Below are 21,490 nucleotides of genomic sequence, written 5' to 3'. Positions count from 1 at the left end.
TCCCGCAAGTCACTGCCCCAGCTCCTCACCTTCAGGGGGTCACCTTCCAGAGGAATGTGGGGCGAGGCCAGGGGGCCAGTAACATTCCTTTGCACAAAGCGAGGCCTGGAGAGGCCGGGCTGGTGCGCACTGCGGGGCTGACCCGGGGGCCGGCTCCTGCCTACTCACCCTTCCCCGAGCACAGCCTCCCGTCTGCCGCCTCGCACAGGCTCTGGCTCTGGTCCTCCGTCAGGTTACACTTCCGTGGATGTTGGCAGAGTTTCCCGAACCATCCTCGCTCACACACGCAGCGGCCGCAGGAACACGCACCGTGGCCTGCCAAGGCAGCACAGGGCGGGAGGACAAGGGTCACTCAGCGAGGAAGCAGGGATTTTTAAGCAAGAAAGAGGTAAACCCTAGGCTCTCCCTGCCCATTCAACTAGCACACGCTGCCTTTAGGCAGCGTTAATTTGGCCTGCCGATATGTAAAAGAACTTCTCACAGAGGCCTCGCTGGAGGGAGTGCAAGGGATGCAGCCTAGGAAGAGACTCGGGAAAGAAAGATGCCTGGGAAATATTTTAAATGGAGCTTTACCATCCTACCTTGCTAGAGAAAACTTCTGCATTTGCATCTGGATGGGTGTGGGGTGGGGCGTTTCTCCCCACTGAGCAGATGCCAGGAGACCCACTGGCGTTGCCGGTGACACAGTCACTGATGGGAGCAGCGGCTGATGGCTGTGCTGCCGCTACTGTCAGGCTCACCTTTGTGGGCATGACCTGTGTTGCTTTATCTGAGGGCCCCTCTACTTACTAACAGGAACATGGACACGTCAGTGGCCGTCTGTGCCACCATGGAGGGTCCAAACAGCATAGGTTTGGATTCACATTTTTTTCCCCTTTCATTTCTGACCCTGGTTCCTGGTTTTGAGATGTTTGTCTTATGGTCCGCGTGCAGTCTTTGTGACAGACACCTATCAGCAGCTTGAACCTACAGCCTGTTAGATTGTATCTACTTCCACTGTGTGTCTTGCTTTATCTGCTTCCAACCTGAGCATTGATGCACAGGGAGATTTGTCCACTTGGCTCTTTGTTTGGCCAATATTTACTGAATCTCTGTTATGAACAGAGCATCTTGCTAAGCACTAGAGGAGACAAAAACAGGCATGAAGGACACAGCCCAGCCCTGCACCCAGCAACACCTAAAATCATCACTCAGATTGACCCGCCCTGCAACACCATTCTGTCTTGGCCATTTGCTCTGGTGGTACCCTCAAAGCAAGAGGGGACCCCATCCTTTCTGTGGCTATTTCTTTGCAATTCATTGTCATGATTAATTTAACTGAACCACCCATGCCCCAGGTCATGTTCTTCCATAACATTCGATTACCTGGAATTAATAGAAAGCAAAAGGGAGGCAAAATCGGCAGATCTGGATTAACAGACTTGGTGGCAACAGCCTTTTAGTCAAAGGCTGACCCATAAAAGACAGCGTTATTTTATGGGAAGAAAAGAGGAAGATAAGTGGTTAAAATAAAGAGTTAGAAATCTTTCTGGTGTTAGAAATCTTAAACTCTTCTTAGCTCTACACAATTGGTCACCAATTCTATTTTCTGGCAAAAAGCACATACTTGTCAATCTTCCTGGCCTCAATGGCTGCTCAAGCCAGTCTGCTTGATGGCTTCTTGAAACAATTGCTTTTGGCTCATACCAAACGTCTTTGGCCCAGTTCAAATGAGGCAAGTAATTTCTTTTCTCTGTAATGGCTGCCTAAGTCGACTTAAAAAAATGGGCCTTCTGCCAACTTCTCATACTTTCAGTGGCACAACTACACTGTCAGTCAACCACTCCAAAATGTTTCAACTCACACTTGACTCTCCCTTGCACTCCTCACGCGAAGACTTGCCAAGTCCTATTGAGACTGCTCTGGAGTCTTCATTCACATCCCCACCAATAATCTTTGGCAATTTTCCCCATCACTTCTGTTCCTAATATTCTTCTCACACCTTTGCACAGCACAGCTGCACTCACATCTAGCTCTGTCGGCTCCCTGCTGTGCACGGGATGAAGTCGCCTACATTAGCAGCCTGCCCTCACCATTTTGGTTCCTGACTAGATACCAGAGTACTGGTCCAGCCTTCCTCCCTCTCTCCTCTTGTCCCCTTTCATATGTTTCTGCAGCCAATCAAACTGACCCCATCATTGTTCCTCTACATTCCCACCTATGCTAACTTCCTGCCTTTGCTGAGACAGAAATGCCACCCCCTACTCCACACAGCCAGGTCCTGCTCAGTCTTCAAAGCTCGGAAAACATGACTACACCTCTGTGACCACGTCCTTAACTGTCGCTCAAGGACATGGGTAGCTCGTGGACGGCTCTCTCCTTTCTGTGCTGTGTAGAGCGGAGTGAAGTGAGAGAGTCATCGCTCCCTCAAAGCTATCTGCTCTATGAGTGATTATCCAATGGATTGTATCTTGAGTTCTCCAATTTGAAAAAATCCCACGTAATATGAGAAATACTAAAGAAATCAAAAAAGGTGTCCATCTTTGGAGGCAGGTAATCTAGGGAACTAAACAAGAATGAGAAAGAATTTGTATCAGTCCTATCAAGCTATGAACTTTTCAAATGTTCTTGTTTCTTACTGACCCTGGGTTAGTAGTAATTACCATCATTCTGACATACTGGAATAATTTCATCTCAGCTGCAGAGAAAGGCATCCTGCCTTTGACTTAGGATATCATTGAGACTAACTAAGTCAATCCTCACAGCAAGTAACTTAACAAAAAATTTATATGCAAGGATGTAGGAGATTGTTTTTCATTTATTAGCTCATTTATCACATCCTTCCACAAAGTTCAGTTGGCTTCTAGCCCAGACTGTGGTCAAGGTGCATTAGTATTTAAATGATTTGCTGTCATTTGCATGAGTTTCCTTAATTTTTCAAAAAGGCTTCAAGAATATTTTCTGTATAGACTCTAATCATTTATTCATCCGTTCAAGAATTACTCACTGTGCAGGAGGCTGTACCATCCCTCCCCTCATGGTGTTTACACTCTACTAGGGGAAAAGGAAACAAGTAACAACAAGCAAAAAAATACACTTGGGCTATGAAAGAAAGAAAGCAGTGTTAGTATTTTTAGCAGGGAGAACCCTGTAACAGGAACAGTCAAGAAAGGTCGCTGTGACACCCAAGAGACAAGGAGTCAAGAGAACCAACATTCTAGGAAAGATACTTGGAATAAGAAAGAGCTTGTCATACCACAGGGAGTGGAAAAGGGTCAAGATATTTGAAGAATAATGAGTAAGAAAAATGAAATAAGTAATAAAATGGGAAAAACATTCAGGAATGAGAACATAGCAAATTTTATTCATGGCGAGGAGTTTAAATTTTATTCTAAGAACAGGAAATTATAGAGAGGTGTTAAGCAAGAGAATGATGTGATGTCATTTGCAATTTGTAAATTCATTTTGGCAATTGGTTGAAGAAATTAAGGTGTGTTGGGAGGAAGACAGTGTGGGGAGAGCAGGAGAGTATTTGCAGGAGCCAGGCGATGGAGTAACGTCGGCGGCGCTAGGGCAAGCGGAGGTAGGACTTGCTATTGGGTTGGATGTTGTGGGGAAAGTGTTTTCTAGCTAGAGAAAAAGTATGAATAATGACAGTATTAATTGGATATGGAAGCTGCAGGTGGGAGAGATTGGGGACAGATCATCAGCTCAGCTTTGAACCTTGGGTTTAATTAAGATAACAAGTGACAAGGACGAGGAAGGAGTACAAAAGACTGGTTAAGTTGAGGCAGATACCTGCAAGAGTTTCCAAAAGCATACAGTTTATGAAGCTGGGGAACTGACTAAGTCTGCCTAGGGGTCCATCTTGTAAATGCCAGCATTTTGGGTTAGAGTAGAGGAGAATTCCAACAAGTAAGGAACACCCAGTAAAGAGAAAGGAAAACAAGATGATTGTGTTGTCTTGTCTTATAAGAAGTCAAGAGGGAATATTCCATAAAGGAGGCCTACTCAGTGGAATGTTCCTGAAGACTGGAGTTCAGAGAGATATATAGAGAGAAAGACCATGAAAGTAGCTTCAGTTTTCACCAGACCAACTCCACCGAGGTGCCACTAGGGCCTGGGGGTGGACATCCACGCATGGCAAAATTGTTGAATGAGTGGACATTCCAATCACTGAGAGCAAAACCTCTGCTTGGTGGTAGAATTCACACCATAATTATCTTCATATAATACGTGACCAACTGATCATTCTAGAATGAACCAGTAGGGAGAACCAACCTAATGGAGTATTCCAAGTACATGATCTCTGCCTTCACCTGACTTCTCGAGTCTCCATGCAGCTGAGTGATTTTTTTCCATCCATTTCTACTTTCAGAGGCACACACCCTGTCTCATACTTACCTCCGTGGATCTGGTGCCCCCACGCTGATTGCTCTTCCTACTCCTAGTCCTACCCCCAAAACATTCACCAATATTGCTCCAGACTTGTGTTGTCCAATACAGTAGCCAGTAGCCATATGCAGTCACTTAAAATTATTGTAATTAAGTAAAATTTCAGTGTGTCCTTTGCACCAGTCCCATTTCAAGTGCTCCATCACCATGTATGTGCTGAACAGTGCAGACAAAGCACAGTCCTGCACCCTTGAAAGATCTATTGGAGAGTGTCCCTCCAACAATGACCTTCACCAATGAACCCCTGGGTTCTGAGGCCCATTTCCTTCAAGGACAGCAATGATAGTTCTCAACTGGGGACAACTGGATTCTCAGCCATGAATGCATAGTAATTATATCAGATATTATGCAACGTCACCCCTCGGTAAGATTAGGTGAATTATTTTCTGGGAGAATGTAATATGTCCATCTGGAGAAGATTTACCCAGGCTCCTCAACCATCAGGTACGCCCAGGAGCCTGATAATTGAGATATAAGAGAAAATCTCCTGGATGAGGTTTCCAAGAAAGCTATTGTCTTCTAAAGGAAATGGAAGAGGCTGAGTCAGCTGTGTCCTCTGCCCTATTCTCCCCCAGCTTCTTTCCTGGAAGATGGCCACCACAGGGCTTTCTACCAGCGGGACATCACATTCGGGCCGGAAGGGCAGGTGGAAGTGGAGCTACGCAGGCTGTGGTTCTCAGCTGGTCCCTCGCCGGCCCCTGCAGTGCCAGCTGCAGCCTCATGATTCCTGCCGTCTGCTTTGAGCAAGCACAGTCCTAACTGTGAGGACTCAGGAACTCGGGGGAAAGATTTGAGATCTGAAGATGCAATTTGGAGACGCGCCAGCACCTGGCTGCTGTGCACACTGAACAGGCGTGGGCAGCGAGAGGCTTCCTCCGGGCGAGCGACCCCGCAGCACCGGGTTCAGACTCTCCAAATTGCAGCTTGAACTGAAGAACCCCCTGAAGAGGTGAAAACTGATTGTGTAATTAAGAGGTGGCTCTTCATTATCCCTTCTTGTTTCTTAAACTGGACTCAGGGGCACCTTCTGCGGGGGCATGGAGGAAAGGTGAAGCACAGTGAGCTCCATTCTGCCTCTGACTGGTGCAGGGTGCATGGAAGGCGCTGGCCAAGGCCTCTGGTGAGGCTCTCAGGCCAAAACAATTGAACACACATGAGCTAAGATGTGCCTCTGTTTTCTGGATGAAATCTTAAATCACGTACCACTAAAAAAAAAAAATGAGTGCATCCTAAGTAAGAACTATACAGTGGCCACTGCAATTTTTCAGAAGTGACATGTCTGATTTTAAAAAATCCACGCATTTAGAGGTCACCTGAAATTGTTCTTATTCACAAAGACGCCGCGTGAGGGTCCACACTGGGCCGGGATCCTCCAGCGTGTCTCCCCCAGCACGTTTGATAACTGGAGTGTGGTCTGGCTTCACAGATTCTTTTTTTTTTTGCCAGAAAGTTTATGACTCTCATTTTCCAGGTTGTAATTTTGATGTAATCAAACTGAACGGCTTGAAGTTCTGTAATTATTTATATTCACCTTTTGGCCCAGTCCTGATTAGTCTCGGCCTTTACCAGAGTGGGCTGAAACACCTTGAAGGCCCTGGGCAGGAGCGTGTGCAGGCGTGTGTACATGCTTGGTTCCACCTGTTCCCTGTTGGCAACTAGGCTCGGGCAGGAGGTGCCTTGGGGTCAGGACCTGCATCTGGCTTCCTGACTACACAGGGGACACGCAGGCTTCTAGTGCATCCCTCCAGGAGGAAGGGCTCTGTGTCTGCAGGGGCCCTGAGGCGGAGACCCAGACAGTGATGCTCAGTCCTGTTCATCTCTGACGTCCCACAGAGGATGCCCTTTGTGAGTTTCACCCTCAGTGCGTGAGTCAGCCACTGCTGCCCATCATGTGCTGTGGAGACCGCGTACTCCGAGCAGCCTGTGGTGCTCCCTGGCCAGGAAAAGGTCCATGCATGTAATGCCAGCTTCCTTCTGAAAGGCTTTGTGCAGGGGCTACAGACAGCTGGCACAATGGGTGGTGCTGCCCTGGCAGGGAGACCGGCTCTCCAGCCCCCACTGCCCCTGCACAAAGGGCTTCCTGGGATGCCCGCTCCATACACAGTTCAGGACATTCCGTTCAGCAGGCCTCGTTCTCACCATGAAGTCCAGAAGTGAGTGTGTCTGTCCTTAACTGGAAGAAGAAGCAAACCAAGACAGGGAGACCATATAACCTGCCCAAGTTACAACAGCTAGGAAATAGCCAGAATCCGAATCCTGGCCTGTCTCAATGTGAGGCTGGCATTCGTTTTGCTGCAGGCCACTGCCTCCCTTTGCTCAAAAGAAAACGGTTACTTCTAATTACTTAAATCTTGCATCCAAGTGCAGAAAAGTACAAACACACACTAAAGCACTGAACACACCACAGCATTCACCTCCTCTGGACAAAATATCAACATACACCAAGATGCATCAGAGAACAAGAAATCACAATCAAAAATCTAGATTTTAAACATAGTTCAAAACAAAATTTCATCAGATGTTATTTCTGGATGATAGATTTAAGGATGATTTTTGTTTCATTCTTTATATATTCACGGTTTTTAAATGCTGAAAAGGCAAACATGACTGCAAAAGCATTTTATAATGTCATGATACCTTCAGATGACAGAGTAAGATAAATGGAGGTGTAATAATGTACACTATAAATGACAAAATGAATAGTTCGAAAAAATATTCTTTGCAAGGATGATTTTAAGAGCAGCTAAGAAAGAACTCTGGATATAAGGAGATAAGATAGATTCCTGCAACATATCAAATATTTTTTCACCTTTGTTTAACCTGCCCAGGTCAGCCCTAAAATGTTCTTCACATCCAATTTCCTCACACCCCAAATATTAGCTGTTCAGGCCCAAGTAACAGTAATTCCAGCTTGAAAAAAATCTCTGCTCCAAAATTGGGATTAGTCTCTCTCTCTCTCTCTCTCTCTCTCTCTCTCTCTCTCTCTCTCTGTCGCTTCCCTTCTAACTTATCTGTGACTCCCTTAATTTCTGTTCAGGAAAAGATCTTGACCATAACTTGTGTCCTATGATTGAGGCTGTAATCATTTGAGAGTGTCTGATTACATCCATGAGAATTCTGGACTTAAATGAAAGAGACACAGAGACACTTTAATAAGGTATCCAGATATTATTCTGTCTGGTACAGATTGTGGTAGGGGGCGGCTTTCAGAAGGGCTTCCTGAGGAGATAATGTGGAAGTGATAGAAGAATGGGAACATGATGAGTAACTGAGGAGGAGAGAAGGAATAGAATGTCAACTAAACCCCATTTCATCCGATTTTCTCCATCTCCATTGCCCTCTGTGAAGAAATTATTTTTTTTCTCAGTCAATGGAGATAACTTGTACAGCAAAAGCACGTTCTCCACCCATCCGACTGCTTAAACAGAAACTGGGGCTCCATCGTTAATTGCACCCCACCAATTGTCCAGTCATGACCAGAGTTTCTATCTATGTCGCTTGCATGCTCAGGGTGGGGGTGCCCTTCTCAGCCTCTGCTGAGCATTGGGAGAGAATGACACTGCTCTCCCTACAGGTGTGGGACAGGCGGCATCATTTCTTCCTCCCTGTCCTGGGGGAGCCCTGTGACAGGCCATGCTTGGCCGTGCTTCTGGGGTTATCTTCTCTGCACAAGATGGGGTGCATATGGCTCAGAGGTGGAGGCTTCTCCGCCTTAGAAGAATCCCATGCCTCAAAGGAGCCAACATCTCTCCTCATGATTCCTCAAGCATAACTTCTGGAAAGCCCTCAAAGGACAGGCCTTGGCAGAGCCACAGGCTCCTGGAAGCCAAAAGGATGACATTCTCATTAGACATTTATAGTCAATTCATAATCCTTCCCATTCGAGTTGAAATTTAGCAATCACAGGTCACCGTCACCGCCTGCAATGTTGCCTAGAAACACTGGATTAAACTATCTTCCTGTTTCCAGGGAACTGGAGCTGGTCACAGAGGGTCTGCGTCTCTTGCAGCAAGGTAAAGGGCTTGCGAGCCTGCTGTCCGTCTTATTTCTACACCTTCTCCAAACATCCAAGTTTCCCCAAGCGTCTGCCTAGCTGAGCCACCGTCATCTTTCACCAGGACTCACCTCCTAACATCCAAATTCACACACCAAATCCACAAGCACCCCCACCCCAATCCACACTTCACTGGGCAGCCCAGGTGGGTTTTAAGTAGTGACCCACCTTGCTAATCCCCTCCTCTGGCTTCCTGCCACCCCTGGAGAGAAGCTCCAAGTCATCAACATGCCCGGCCGAACATGTCACTCTGCTCCTCCCTGTGCTTCCTAATCTCCGAATACGCAGGTTTCTCTCTGGTTCTCAAATGTTCCTCGAATACGCCACTCTCCCTTCTCCCGTCTGCCTCGGCACACACTGTTCTTCCGGACTTCGGTGTCACAGCCATTCCTCCTACTCCCACCTAAATTTTAAGCCACGTCACTACCAAGAGAGCTTGCTGGGATGCGGCGCTGGGTGACACCTGGGGAGCACAGGCCCCGTGTCACCCAGCCGCTGCCCAGGCAGGAAGGCCCTGTGAAGCCTGCCCTGCCCGCCAGTCTGCGCCCGACTCCCCGCTAGGGATGGTCCCGCTGGCTTCTCCCTTCATGCCAGCACCTCGCTGCCACCCTTTGTGACAGGGGTCTGCCCTTCCAGCCTGAACATCAGCTTCCCCAGCTCACTGCCGAGTCGCCAGCTCTGGCAGAGGGCCGTGCTCCAGAGACATACATGAAGAAGCAAGTGATCAGGTCAGCGTGCCCCATGCCGAGGATTGTCCAGAGGGGACGCAATTCATCTTTGAAGCCTTAGAGGCCTGGGGGACAGAAGCTGGGAAGTCATCTCAAGAGACAGCGACCGAAAGGGGGCAGTGAAGGAGCCTGAGGTTACCCCAGGGCAAGCCAGAGCCAGTGGAAAAGACATCCAAAAGCCTCTCAAGGGAAATTCTAAGAAACTGGTAAATTCTGGGAGATGAGCAAATGAAAGAAATTCAGTGGTTGCAAAAGACAGGAGAGAAGATGTGGGTGGGAAAGGTGACCTGAGGCCCAGGGAGGAGACTCTGGGGGGGGGGGGGCTTTCAGAGCAGGGGATCACAATGTCGTGTTAAAACGAGGTCATGTGGAACTGGAACTAAAGATTCCCAGGCTGTGGGCAGCAGGGATTGTTGATGACCTCAGGGGGAATCAGCTTTGTGGAACAGCTGGAGCTCGAGTCCACTTTCTGTGGGCTTCAGCCTGAACCAAGAGGAACGCAAGTTTGCAAGGGCCGGGGGTGGGGGTCGGGGGGTGGCGTGTCGCAGCCCCACAGGCAGCAAAGATATTCCTGGCCTGTGTGTGTTCGAGGGGCGGTGCCGGCTCCACATGAACTAGGCCTGCAAGGCAGATCTGCTGATTTGCTTATTCCGTGCTAGGAGTGGACACGCCCCTGCAGGGGAGATGAAGCTGACCAGGCTCTCACAGCCTGGGCCTCTGTGGCTCTCACCTGGGCCTGGATCTTGTTAATGTAGAAGGCGCGTGGGTGTGGGGCTTGCGTGCCTGATTATGGACGCCCGAGCGTGGGTGTGCATGCGTGTGTAAGGGGGCACACCTGAGCCTCAGAGGGAGGTGATAAAAGGGCGGCGTCACCCTGGGGAAGGGTCTCAGGGTGCTGCCTCCCTGCTGTCCGGGTCCCCCCGCCTACCACTAAAACCTGCAAGATGACGCCGAACGTTCTCTTTCAAGTCGCTGGAACTGATGCTGAAGCTACCTGGCCTGGTAGGTTGAAAAAAAACTACATCATATTTATTATTTAAGTAGATAAGGATATGCGATAGGATATACAGCACCTTAGGAAAATGTCGTTATGATAATGAATATTTTTAAGCAATTTTAGATTGGCTGAGAAACACAGATGCTCTGGCTGTGCCTTTGAGGCTGGAGGGAGCTTTGGGGTTGGTGTCTCCCTGATTGTGCGCCTCCCTGCTTAGGAAAACCCACGGGAAGCTCCCCAATGGGGTCAGGCTGCCAGTATGAGGCTAGGCGCTGAAAATGCTTTTGGATTGTATGGTTGGTCACTCCAGCTTGGTAGCTCAGGGGAAGTCTGGGGAGAAAAGCTGCTTCATGCAAAAGGAACAGAAGGAGGAATCCTTTGTGCCACCCAGGATGGGGCTGGGGCAGGCCCGGCACTAAATGGGTGTTCCAATTAAATAGACTCAGGGCTCAGTTATCGATGCCACAGAGCTTATACTGTGCCCGGCATGAAGGCACCTGCGGTGCGGTGTCTGTCACGCTCTGTAAATGCACACGACAGTGGTGATCTGGTCCAGTGGATGCATATGGGGCACTTCTGTGCCAGCTCCTGTCCTAGCTCACCTAGTCCCACAGGTGATCATGAAACCATTATGGATCATGGATACCATTATGATCATCACTTCACGGGTGAGAAGTGGGGGTGATTACACTGCCTCAGTCAGGTGGAAGGCTGGAGTCAAGAGAATCTCATGTCTGTAGTTGTAACTGCTACACTGTATTACCAGGAGTATCTCTAACTATTAAGCTACATATGTATACATGTTTATATATTCACAAATGTGCCTGAAAACAAATTTCTAATGCGAGCGGTTATGGGGTAACCAGGCTACCCCAGGAGGACAGGTTTCCTGTCTGTGGCTATTGTAGGAGGAGGGGATGAACAAAGCAATGGGTCTATAGACAAAGGACTTCTATAATATCAACCATTATATCTAAATGACCAAGCAGAAGCCCAGGAGACTCTGCACAGCAGAGACGCGTGTGTGGTGCCTTCGAGGCTCCAGGCCTGTTGTGACGATCCAGCAAGTTAACATGTGCAATGTAGTTCACACAAAAGGACAATGAATGTCTTAGATATTTCTGGTAATGGTAGCAGAGAAGGGAGACTCTAAACTAAAATAATGCTGGGAGAAAGTCAAAACAGCTTGATATCACTGTGGGGAAAACTGTGGTGGAGAGAAAAATCTGTGAACTCAATGTCACAGTCCAAACCCTGTGTCTGCCACTTTTTAGTTAGGAGACATTAACACCTCAAACCTCACTCACTTTTCCATTTGTGAAGTGAAGAAGGTAAGAACAATCTTTTAGGTGATGGCTGGGGGGGGGTGAGCGAGGAAAATCACCAGCACAGCAGTTATTAGCAAGGACCTTTTCCCTTGGCTCACACAGATAGGAAAGAAGAAAATGTTTTTGGCCAAATCACAAGTGTTTTATCGTTGATTTGAGATGGAAAAGATGGTAGATAAAGAGATAGATGATGGATGGATGGATGGGATAGAAGGAGGAAGGTCGGCTAGATGATGGTTAGATGGAAGGATAGATGGATGGATGGAGAGATAGATATGGATGTTATACAGACAATAAAGACAGATAATGTCCCAGAATTTCATAAGTTGTACTTGCATTAGGGATTTTCCCCAATAACAATGACCAATCACATTATGATAATGATCTTGAAGAGATTAATATTCTTTTAGTGTGATTCCATGTCTAACTCACCTCTATTAGACTGAAACCTGGAGGAGGATGTAATCAGATGAATCATTTCTACAATGTGAGCTTTTGCAAGACTGAAATACAAAAATAATGCTGACCACTCCCGCCCCTGGTGAAACCCAGGCAGACAGCGTTCGCCTGCTTCTTCTGGAACTGTCCTTGAGCTCTGCTGCTTTTGTTGAGTTACTTGTAATTCCTCCTTCCCTCAACCCATTCATTACTTCCAGAAAGTTCTTGTTTGGTTCTCGGAGACATCATGGCCACTGTGATGTGATTTTGTAATTAAACTCAGAGGGTAATCTTAATATATATTTTTTTCTAGTTTGTAGATGATACTTCCTCTCCCATTAGGTTTTATGAGCAGAGTAATGAAAATCATTGTAAACTACTTAGTTGTGACAAAACCCTTCACTACCATCATTGAACTTGGGTTCATCCTAATCTTTTAGCAATAGCACTTTCCCAGCCCCTAAATCAAGAGCTGAAGAAAATGCAGGTCATTACCAACCTAACTGCATATTGCTTTTAGATCGAGTGGTATATTGCTTTTTGTTTATCTTCTTTTAAACATTTTGTCAAGGACGAGTAGAGTAAGAAAGGCAGGAGAGGCAAGAGGCTGGCAGGTGGCAGAATGGCTCACCTCCGCAGACCACACCCTCGAGGTCCTCACAACGCCGGTCGTCACACTCGCAGGTCCTGCCGTACACCCTGCGGTCCCCTGGGGGGTAGCAGGTGCATCTGCCACATTCACATTTACCTGCAAAATAGGAAGAGAAGGCGGCTCATCAGCATCACAGAATTAGTCAGGCTTCTAAGGAACAAGCATTCTGTGAGCCCCAAATCTCCAGTGCCAGTTCTAGGCCATGCTAGAAAAGAGTTTAGCAAAAAATTTTTCTGACCTCCTGAAAGTCATCTGAAGGTCAAGTGCAAATACCCAGGAAGTAGAGACTTCAAGTGACAGTTGTAGGTCAGAAGTCACTCGCTTTACTATGTTCCATTCATCTTTGAAGAATAATTCAGCTATTAAACTCACTGGGTATTTTGCATTTCATTTAGTTTGAGGATACCGCTCAACTGAATCACTTTGCTGTGTTTTGACATTTTAACATAACATGGTCATTTTAAAAATTATATTTATTTTGAGTCTATACACCCTCTAAGAGAAAAAAATTTTCATAGGTATATTTCAGTGTGATGTTTTTGTGATAATATGGTGTCAATTTTATAATGTATAGAACTCATTAACCCATAATATGTGTCAAATCTCAAGACCTAAATATCTTTAATATTCTTAGGAAAAAGATTTTTGGTGAAAGTCTAGTTCAGAATTACTTAACTGTTATCATCATGAAGACTTTCATCATTATTTCTTGAGCTGTGACTGTGAATCAAACACTGTAATTCCTTGAAGTATATCATTTTATTTTCATAATACCACACACTGACTAGTATTACGATCATCTTACTAAACAGGAGATGGGGGTATATTGAGGTCAAGTCACTTTATATGATGAATCAACTGGTAAAGGACAGATTTCAAAATTCACATCAATTCTCATTCCTCTTAGACCTGTGCATTTCACCATTGAGCCATATTGCATTTTAATATACTCAAAATGCAGCACCAAGAGGCTTTATGAGAAAGTAAATTCCTCTTGCCTGGTTTGCAGAAATTCAGCTGGGTGCCTATTCTGAGACATCTGTTACTCTCTGTCATTAGCCCACCCATTAGAACCGCCCTCCCACTGAAATGCTTGTGAGAGGCTCTAGGGCTGACCCTGCAAATGCTGTTAGTCATTCTGTTGCTGCATTTGTATCTTGTTAAGCAATTCTGAGTTGGTAGATGATGGAAGGAAGGAAGATTAGTATGTAGAATCATATAATTTCAGAGCTGTAATTAAAGATTATCTAATGCAGTGATTCATGAACTTTGCTGGCAGAGTGGAAGGGTCACAATCTATTGAGAATCTGATGGAAGATATGGTAATAGAGAGTGTTCTTCAGGGGGCCCATCTCTTTTTTTGTTTGGAGGCAACCCCAAGCTCAGCAGGAGGCAGAGGTACACCTTCCCCATTTGCTCTTCCAAAGCCCCAGTGGCTAGAAATGGGACACACCAGATACTCTTGGCTAAATCTTTGATTCTCAAGAGTAAAGGCAAACAGCAGCAAATGTCCAGAAGTGGTAGAGCTTGGCACATGTGTGAAAGCAGTGGTGGAGGGGCCTGGTTCTTGGCACTACCGTGCTTCCTGGGGGTGCCACAGGAGCTGATGGTTCAAGCTTGTATTCTGAGTCTAAACCCTTCCAATAAAATCCTATTTCATCCCAGTTAATGAAGTTGGTTTCTGTTGCTTGCAACCAAGAACTCTAAAGGATAGACCCCAGATCTCTCCCTGGAGAAATCTACCAGCATACATTTATTTTTTGTGAAATGTCAGGAGGATCTATGTCTTTCTACAATTTACTTAACAGGAAACTCAAGCATAAGGATGCTCAATGATTTGCTGAGTTCAGTTAACTAGATGTTTGCCATGTTGCTGTTACAGAGCAGACTTTCCAGAGCCTGGTTACCTCCTGGTGTCTATAAACATGTTAGGCCTCTTCATAGCTGGATGTGTGGATGACAATTTCAAGATACTGGTGAGAAAGAGACAAACAATAGGCCCATGAGCAGGATGACAAGATAGCATCAGATGTGAGATGTAAGAGATCAATCAAGTTATTCCAGAGGGGATGCTGTCCCAGTTACATAGAAGCATCAATTCTTAAACTTGAGGGCATATGTACTTGTGATGACAATTTTATTAACATTTTGTCACTGGTATTTTCCTGAATTGCTGATATCTGTGCTTCTTTGGGGAAAGCAATACCTGAAACCTGGCATATGTACTCAAATACCTACATTTCAATGTTCTCATTATGGATAGTTTCTATATTCTGTTTCGTCCACAAAGTGTTTAATATTAGGAAAGTGTTAATATTTAATCCCTAGTACATTTTCCCCTGATATAATTCATGAACTTTTTCAAGTATCAGGGAATAATTAATAATTTTGCAAGCTTTTTGTCTTTTGGCTATGTACCTATTGGATATTTTGAAAGATACAGGCAATTATTAGCTCAATTAACTATACGAATGTAACTATTATAGTTCACAAGATATTGTAGCTCTTGATGGAAAGGTAAAAAAAAATACCTCAAGAAAGGCTAATTTATTGCAGATAAAGCACATTATTTTGCTTTCTCAATTCACAATTTGGGTTCAGTCTCTACCAAGATGTATACCTGCCAGGTAATTTCCACTGTTCCTTCAAGATCCAAGGAAATTTCACCAAATCTGTGATGCTTATATCCTTCTGCTCTTAACACCTTCGCAGCTACAACAGAGGTAACTTCACAATGTTTGAATCGGTATATAATGAATGAATGCATCCAATAATAACCACGTGTACATAGCTTAACAATATTCATACAACACACGAGCTTTTCAGTGGTAGAGCTTGAATTTAGAATAGGAAGTTTCTCCAGCAATACATATGCATTTTCAATTGCCTGAACACCTTTATCTGGGTTTCCCACATAAAATCGGCAAAGCGTAGCCCACATCAAATCCACCATATTTACTCACAAGTCTGCTCCTCCTCCTTGGTCCTTTGGTGGAGAAGGTGACCATCATTTAGTCTGATTCCAAATCTTTAAAAAAACCTGATGATGTATTTGATTTCTTTATACTTTTAATTATTTTTTTCCTTTCAATTTGAAATTTCATAAAACCCACATTCTTAAGACGTACCTCTGATTCTCAATTGACCGACAAGGCAGAAATCGACAGGGTTTTCCACAATTGGTCCAACTCACCTTTTCCTACATATATTCAGTGTCCACAGTGCACTCATGTTCAGGCACTTTCCTTATGTCCTTATTTCTCCCCTCTGTTGTGTCTACTACCACTTTCTCCATAAAGTCCTCCTCAGTGCTCAATAGCCAGCTCAAATCTAATCGCTATGCATCTTTCCTTATCATCCCTGTTCAATTACCTGTAGAATTGCTCTCTGCTCCCTTATACCTTGTCACTCACTAGTAGATCAGTGAATGCAAATTTTATACTTGAACCCTGCCATGAATAGTGAGCTCCCTGTGGTATAGGTTGATGTTGGATTTGTATCCTGTTAGCACCCAGCAAAGCTCTCCATTGATGTAAACACTGACACACAGTCAGGAAACACTGATGTGCTGCACCTCCCCCTGCAGATTTATTATTGTCATCTTTTTTTAAAATAAGAAATTGAGTCCAATCCCTTTCCTTTATTTACGAAATGTTATGAGGATGTTCTAATGTTGTGGAGCTATAACTATGGCTTCTGAAATGATGATGAAATTAATATTCTCTTAAAGAAAAATAAAAGATAATCGAAGTTTGCTTGTCTAGCACAAATAAGTGCTATTTTATATAACAGATTGAGAGGAAAATCTAAAGAAAGACATACTCAAGGAAATACAAATAAACCAAGTATTTTTTAAAAAACAATTCAGGAACAGATGCAAAGGATAGAAATAACTGTCAGAGCAGAAATTAATTCAATCAACATCATCCAACTGAAACTTTTCTGAAATATACTCTACGCTGAGTCTCCCACTCCTAGTAAATTTTTAATAAAGCAGAAATCTTTAAGCAGATACAAAATGTCAGTCCAATGTTGTCATTTTGAAAGGGAACATAACCTCTAAGAATTGTATGTTAAGGCTTATTACACATATTAGCAATGAAGAGTAATGAACAAAGGCTGGTATCTAGAAGTACTGATCAAAATAGATTTTACTTAAATACTTTAAATGTCACATGTCTGTAAAATATACCGGTGTGACATTGCAAAGGGCAGTTTGTAGTTCTGTGTGTAACTACTCATTTTAATAAATAAAATGCCTCATTTAATTTAAATCTCTAACTTAAATTTAATCATGATCATTACCATAGTTAAAAACCAACTTTCAGAGACGTGTGTTTGCCTTAGAGTACATTTTTTTTTCCAAAAGTACTAGATTAAAATACAAAAACACTAGTTCAAAGGGATGTATGTACTCCTATGTTCATTGCAGACCTATTTATAAAAGTCAAATTATGGAAGCAGTGTAAGTGTCCAGGGACAGAGGATTGGATCAGAAAGATGCAGTGTGTACACACAATGGAATACTACCCAGCTGTAGAAAAGGATTTTCTCCTGCCATTTGCAACAACATGGATGGAACTGGAAAGGATAATGCTAAGCAAAATAAGTCAGAAGGAGAAAGGCAAACACAGTATGTTCTCACTTATATGTAGAATATAGAGAAACATAACAAAGAACCAGTCAAGACCAGACCAATAATAAACTCTTAACATCTGACTGCAAAACTGAGGCAACCAGAAGGGGAGGATGGGAGTGGATGGAGTGAAGGGGCCCAATGGAACATGGTGGAGGGTTGTTGGGCCTGGCGATGGGCAGGGTGTGAAAGTATATATTTTTAGAGGTTTGAACATATAACTCAGGAGGGAGCAGCACATAGATGTAAAACTGCTTTATCTCAATAAGCAGAATTTGGGAAAACAAATTTCAAACATTGACACACTCCAAAATATTATTGTTTATCTGAAATTTAACAAATATTTATTAAGAATCTGTTTCATATGAAGCACTTGATTAGATGTGGGAGTATAACACCAAACAGAAGGTATACAAGTCTTTAATTTCTGCTGTTCTTCATAGTTTAGTTTATTTCACTAAATATTAAAAAATACTTAGAAATACAGAAAATAGGATGGCGAATAATAAAGTCGATTAAACACTTCCATTGTTTTGAGCAACTTTACTGACTTATTTTCATAATAAAGTGTATTACCATTATGGAATTTAAAGGTCAATAATTTTCAATGTTCTAATAGGAAATTCATGTGGTCGGTAGACATAAGAAAAGATTCTCTCTTCTCAATCATGTGGGAAATGCAAGCTAAAACCACATGAGATTTTATCCCTAGCCAATCAGATGAATGAATACTTAAGAACTAATCCTAACAAGTTTTGGAAATACAAAACATGTTTTCACAGGTGGTGGAAGTATAATTTGGTTGAATGCTTTGGGAGATTATTTAGCATTATCTAGTAAAGTCAACATGTGTAATCTATGAACCAGCTTTTCAATTCTTGGTTATATTCCCTGGAGAAAAGTGTGCATGAGTGAACCAGGAGATGTTTCAGAACAATCACAACAGCAATCTTCCTCATAGCCTCGAAGGAGAATTGTCTCGAATGTTCATCAATAATGTTGTTAAGTGGAACACTGCACAATAATTAAAGGAAGCACATGATTTGTCATATCATGCTTGAAATTTCAAAATGCAATGTAAATTGCAAGAAGTCAGCTACAAATAGTGCATAGGCTCAGACTGCACAATTCCAGAACAGTTATGTCGAAACACCACAGTACTTGGAAATAAACATCTCTCGGTGGAAATCGTTAAAGGAAGGCACAGAGCTGAAAAGAGGGTGGTGTATTAACTGGGAAAGGAAGCTCCTGGGATTCTGGAATTATTCTTTTTCTGCATCTGGGTCATGGTTTGATATGGTTACTTTGTAATGAGTCACTATATATTTTTCTGGGCATGATGGAGTATTCAAGAACAAGGGTGGTATAACCAATAAGTCATGATGCACAAGGATTCAGCGCCCTTATTTAATACCTGTAACTAAGTAAGTTCCCAATGGAGTCAACATTTGCATGTTTAAAATATAAAATACAGACAGAATTATGAGTGGGAGTTTTCATAACCTTTGTCATAAACATGACAGCAAACTAGAAACATAAAGGGAAAATGTTAATAATTTGATCATAAAATATTCAATTTATTGAAAATGACAAGTAACAGACAAAATATTTGCACAAATAAGTTATAGAAGTAAAAATAAAGATATACATTCACACATATGTTTGAGTCAATGCATAGCCAATAATGTGCACCCACATGAAAAATAGACCAAGGACAAAAATTGATCTTTCACAATAGAAATAACATGTGATGATCATTATCAGCAATCAATTATATCTCCTAGTAAATCCCATGGAAATAAACTGCCATCTTAAAATAATTACACTCAATTGGAAAGTTACTTGGCTATTTAAAATGCTTAAGATTTCTAAAACTCTTACTACAATTTTACTAGATACAGTCTGGAAGAAAACCTTTATGTCCTTTTTCAAATTTTGGCCAGAGGATGCTGCAAGGTATATGCAAACAAAATGATTTTAATATTAAAGTAAGAGAAAGGACTTTCATTCTACAAATAGGCTAGCTCTATACTATTGGATTATAAGATGAAATGAAAAGAAATAGCTTGATACTTTCATAAAAACTAGATTACCTCATTTATAGTCTTAGAAATTCAAAGATCAAAACTTCATTTAGAAATTTCCCTAATTTTCATCCTTATTATCTGCCAGAGTATAGTCATGGCAGAAATAATCATTTAATTATTTCACGAAATTGGAGATTATTAGAGATAGGAAAATCATGAAGGATAATCAGGTCCAACTAGCCCCACAATTTATAGATGACAAAAACGAAGCTCTGAAAGGGAGACGACCTTACTCATGAACGAGGTATAACATAGGTCATCTCTCAATGTCACATGGTATGCTAGGCAGGGAAAGGTGAACTTTTATTCCTTAATCATTTCTATAGCTCTGTGGCTTGCCTTTTCTAATAATTAGACATTAGAAATGAATAAAATGGAGAGATCTCTGAGAGCACTGCATGCAGAAAAGTGTTCAGGTCTCTTAGAAGCCAATGTTCTAAAAGGTGGGGAAGACCAGCTGTGTGAAATGTGAAGGTGACATTTGATTTCCAGGCTGTGTATCTCCTCCCTCCTATTTCTCCTTCTATCCCTCCCTTATCCCGCAAACACCCACCACCACATCACACACACGCACACTATGTGCGCTCATTCAGGTATTTTTTTCCTGAGTTCCTCTGCCTGTACAATCTCAGCCATGACATATTTTCTTCCCTCATTCTCTTCAAACGTGTCTTTTAAAAGTCCCTTTTCCACAGGGCACAGCCTTCAACTCAGGAATGACCAGTGACTCCTTGCTAGATGGGGAGATACAAAGATACAAAGATACAAAGATAAGGCAGCTGCTTCTCCACAGGTTCATGGGTGATCTGTCAGGAGGAATCCTCCAGTACCTGATGGGGCCAACTCATACTTCAGTATGTGCTAACAGCCTACTGGGTCTTCTTCGCTTCCAGGAGTTCTGTTATGCCTATGTATGCTAGTGGGGGTCTGGGATTTCCAGACAGCACGTGCTAGATGGGTAGATCTGAACTATGACTGTTAACAACTGAAGGAATCTCTAGCAGGTATAACAAAGACACAAATAATCCCTAACCGATATGCTCACATTTGGGGTGCTTGACTGGGGAATGGTTTTGACCTCCTTCAAATGACACCCCATTGAGAACACAAATGTTCTAGAATAGGTTTGAGTGGGTGCATCAGCCTGGAGTAGGAGCATTCATTTAATCCCATTTTAGTCATTCAATTAGTGTGTATCAATGATGGGTCAAATACCATGCCCAGACACTGAAGACACAAAGTGAAGATATAGGATATAAAGTTCAGAATAAAGAGAAGCTATATGAGCACACGCTTCGAAAGTCAGAGGAGGTTCTTAGTGAAGGCGACTTGGGAATGAGTCTCATCAGGTAAAGAGGAAGGCAAATAATTTTATAGCATAGATAGGATTAAAACCATGGCCTCTGACAAATCTGAATATGAGTCTTTGCACATTCATCATTAAGTGTGATTTTTCAGAAGAGTAACTAAACCTTATTTATCTTGGTTGCATCATGGAATGAAAATGATCCTAATAACATAGGACTATTGTAAAGGTTAACTGCTGTTGTCCACAGGAAGTACATCACACAGAGCCTAGCCCTAAGTAAGTAATCACTAAATGTAGCTATTGATATTTTATGATGAAACAAATGTTGAGAGGCTCACATTTCAATTATTCACATGAAATCTATTCCTTCCTTGTTCCATTTCTCTATAATAAGAATATCAGTGTGCTTCCTGATCCCGAGGGAGATGAACTATCTCACACTATCACCAATGCAGCTGGCAGGCAAGAACAGCAGGCTCCCTCCCTATGCCTTATTTCCTTTCACTTTTTAAGACAGTAAAAACTACACTCCCAGTACATGCTCAATAGTTGCAGAGTAATTAGAGGCTCACATAAAACAGAAAAGAGATTAGCCCTTTACCAACACAGTCCTCCTTTGCTTAAAATAATAGGTTTACCATAGCAACCTGATCACACTAGAAAAAGCTCCTACAAAATGCAGCCGAAGTTCCCTTGAAATTTCTAAGAGAAGGAATTGAACACTTGAGAACTATAATATTCTGTACCATTTCCTCTAAGTACCAATATTTTTTGAGAGATGAAAGCAATCCTCCATCAGACATCAGGAACTGCAGAAGCTCCTTCAC

General features: G+C 43.1%; 1 protein-coding gene across 2 annotated transcripts in view; it reads right to left on the bottom strand.

The window, feature by feature from the left end:
• ITGBL1 (integrin subunit beta like 1) overlaps positions 1-21,490 on the bottom strand; it is a gene marked incomplete at both ends in the record, with an annotated part of 147,762 nt that overhangs the window by 7,294 nt on the left and 118,978 nt on the right. For both annotated transcript variants that reach the window (XM_084234580.1, XM_084234581.1), the window contains 2 exons: positions 169-315; positions 12,611-12,727. In XM_084234580.1, the coding sequence (XP_084090706.1) occupies positions 169-315; positions 12,611-12,727 (264 nt within the window). The remainder of the gene's footprint in view (positions 1-168; positions 316-12,610; positions 12,728-21,490) is intronic.

The sequence above is a fragment of the Talpa europaea genome (assembly GCF_964194135.1).
Source record: "Talpa europaea genome assembly, chromosome: 6".
Lineage (NCBI taxonomy): Eukaryota > Metazoa > Chordata > Mammalia > Eulipotyphla > Talpidae > Talpa > Talpa europaea.
The sequence above is the reverse complement of the archived record's forward strand: the minus strand, read 5'-3'. Positions and strand labels throughout refer to the sequence as shown.